Genomic DNA, 2,727 nt, shown 5'->3' with positions numbered 1-2,727 from the left:
CCCCCCAAAATTCCTCTGTTTGTCCTTCCCTTCGCAGGAGTCATGCCCCCATGAGCCCTAAAGCTTTATCCCACACAGGATGGCAGAAGTTCCACAGCCCAACTCCACCTTCCCACGCCCAGCCTTCTTCCTACTGACTGGCATCCCCGGGCTTGGGGGGACCCAGGCCTGGCTGACACTGGTCTTTGGGCCCATGTATCTGCTGGCCCTGCTGGGCAATGGAACAATGCTGGCAGTGGTGCAGGTAGATTCCACACTGCACCAGCCCATGTTTCTCCTCCTGGCCACCCTGGCAGCCACAGACCTGGGCTTAGCCACATCCATAGGCCCAGGGTTGCTGGCTGTGATGTGGCTCGGGCCCCGCCCTCTGCCATATGCTGCCTGCCTGGTCCAGATGTTCTTTGTCCACGCGCTGACTGCCATGGAATCTGGTGTACTCCTGGCCATGGCCTGTGATCGCGCCGTGGCAGTAGGGAGTCCACTGCACTACTCTATCCTCGTCACCAAAGCTCGTGTGGGATACGCAGCCTTGGCACTGGCACTAAAAGCTGTGGCTATTGTTGTGCCTTTCCCTCTGTTGGTGGCACGATTTGAACACTTCCGAGCCAAGACCATAGAGCATGCCTACTGTGCACACATGGCGGTGGTGGAGCTGGTGGTGGGTAACACACGGGCCAACAATTTGTATGGGCTAGCGCTCTCACTGGCCGTGTCGGGTGTAGATATTCTGGGCATCACTGGCTCTTATGGGCTCATTGCCCACACTGTGCTGCGACTGCCTACCAAGGAGGCCCGTGCTAAGGCCTTTGGCACATGTAGTTCCCACATCTGTGTCATTCTGGCTTTCTATGTGCCTGGTCTCTTCTCCTACCTCACACACCGCTTTGGTCGTCACACTGTCCCCAAGCCCGTACACATCCTTCTCTCTAACATCTACTTGCTGCTGCCACCTGCCCTCAACCCTCTCATCTATGGGGCCCGCACCAAGCAGATCAGGGACCGGCTCCTGGAAACCTTCACATTCAGAAAAAGCCAGTTCTGATGGGCACTAAAAACAATGAAGCCAAGAGGTGGCGCTGGGGGACATTCAAAAAATCTGGAATCCGGAAGTATGAACTAGGTCATTGGCCTCATTATCTGCATATGACTCTCATAACCACTCAACAGGTGTTTGCTGTGAAGCCCTACTATAGGTACCACTGGAATGTGTAGTTAGGCCTAGCCACATATCCTGCTTGTGGGGAGGCAGGAGGCAGGCGCCAGTGTGTTACCATGCAAGGAAAATAAGATCAGAAATTATCAGGGGGTCCTAACACACAAGATTTAAAGAAAACTCCACTCCTTGCCTCTCCCCATCATTTTAACTTAAGTCTGCCCCTGTTCCCCTCACAATAGCTCCTCTGCAGATCCTGAATCTAGGTGTCTGGGAAGAGGGACAGTGCCTCTGAAGACTAGTTCTTGTCTGGGATCACAGCCCTATTTCTGGGGTCAGATTCTGTTTTAGCCAGTCCATAGAGAGGGAGTCATACAGGCTTATCCCCCACCTTCTGAAAATCTAGATAATGTGTCCTGGGGTCCCGGTTTCACCAGGACACTGATCTTTAAGATATTCCCAGTTCAGAGAATCCTCTTGGTCTCCTGTGTAATCACTATCTCCCCACTCCACCCACTCCCGGACCACACACTCCATTGCCAAAGTCTTAAGAGTTAATGGCTAGAAGTTCTCTCCCGAGGCTTGCAGTTTCATGGGTTAGGAGTCCAACTGAAATAAACTTTTATATCCCAGAAAACCATTGTAATTATTTGCCTGCTTGCCTGAAGTCCAGAATCCCTATGATCTCTTACCAATCTGCCCTTTTGCACATCCTCAGGCAAGAATGTAAAATTCCCAAGTAAAAGCCTCATCAACAACCCTATTTGTCTTGGCCAACATCATCAGAAGCACGTGATGTTGGCGCAATATGATGAAACAGGAGTATTTCACATAGCTGTGGCTACAGAGAAGAGATACTAACAGGTTGTGCCATGGTGTTGCCCAACAGCGGATTCACTTTGCACTCCACACTAGGAAGGATATTGCACAAAAGATCTCTCACACCAGCATGGAGTCCAGAAGGAGTATAATCTCAGACATAAGGCAGGGAGTCACTGTTAATAGGTCATAGAAAGCTGCAGGCTGCACAAGCAGACCAAAGCGCTCCAGGAAAATTATCATAACCACAAATATTGGAGTTAGCCATGAAGACCTGATCCAGGTGGGATGCAGACCAGAGCAGATAGCTGGACCACACACCATGGGACACTGCACAGGAGGCCATATGGCTGAAAAGGCAGGTGGGTGCCATCTACAGGGCCACATGGGGTCTCATCGGGCCTCATTTCAAGGAACTGAAGAGATAGCCCAGAAGCTATGATTTTCAGAGGTGCTGTCACACTCCAACCAAGTGGAAGAGGAAAAAATCTACTTCCTCAACCCAAATGTGAGCTCAGTCATTCTCATGAGGTTCTAAGTTAAAAAGCCCTCCAGACAATAATTCTGTAAATAATTGTGACAAAATTCTAATCTTAAAAGGGATACAGGTCTTTAAGATGTCCATATCCTTCTCTTAGGGGTTCCTCTTCAATAAATCTAGCCTGACAAAATAATTACCGATATGAATAAAGATGTATGCTATAAGATATTAGATTGTAAAAAATGTTGACAGTCCTGTCACTCACTAACACACA

The 2,727-nt window shown here is 49.6% G+C and overlaps 1 protein-coding gene across 1 annotated transcript; it reads left to right on the top strand.

Annotated features, from left to right (window-relative positions):
- Positions 1-2,727, top strand: LOC102769539 (olfactory receptor 52W1). The gene has a single exon (XM_006770056.2). It carries the CDS (start codon positions 80-82, stop codon positions 1,040-1,042), a length of 963 nt encoding a protein of 320 aa, XP_006770119.1. The 5' UTR covers positions 1-79; the 3' UTR covers positions 1,043-2,727.

The sequence above is a fragment of the Myotis davidii genome, unplaced genomic scaffold (genome assembly GCF_000327345.1).
Source record: "Myotis davidii unplaced genomic scaffold, ASM32734v1 scaffold484, whole genome shotgun sequence".
Lineage (NCBI taxonomy): Eukaryota > Metazoa > Chordata > Mammalia > Chiroptera > Vespertilionidae > Myotis > Myotis davidii.
The sequence above is the reverse complement of the archived record's forward strand: the minus strand, read 5'-3'. Positions and strand labels throughout refer to the sequence as shown.

What these genes read in the sequence shown, in the direction of transcription:
- LOC102769539 (XM_006770056.2), top strand. Translation starts at nt 80, where the DNA reads ATGGCAGAAGTTCCACAGCCCAACTCCACCTTCCCACGCCCAGCCTTC.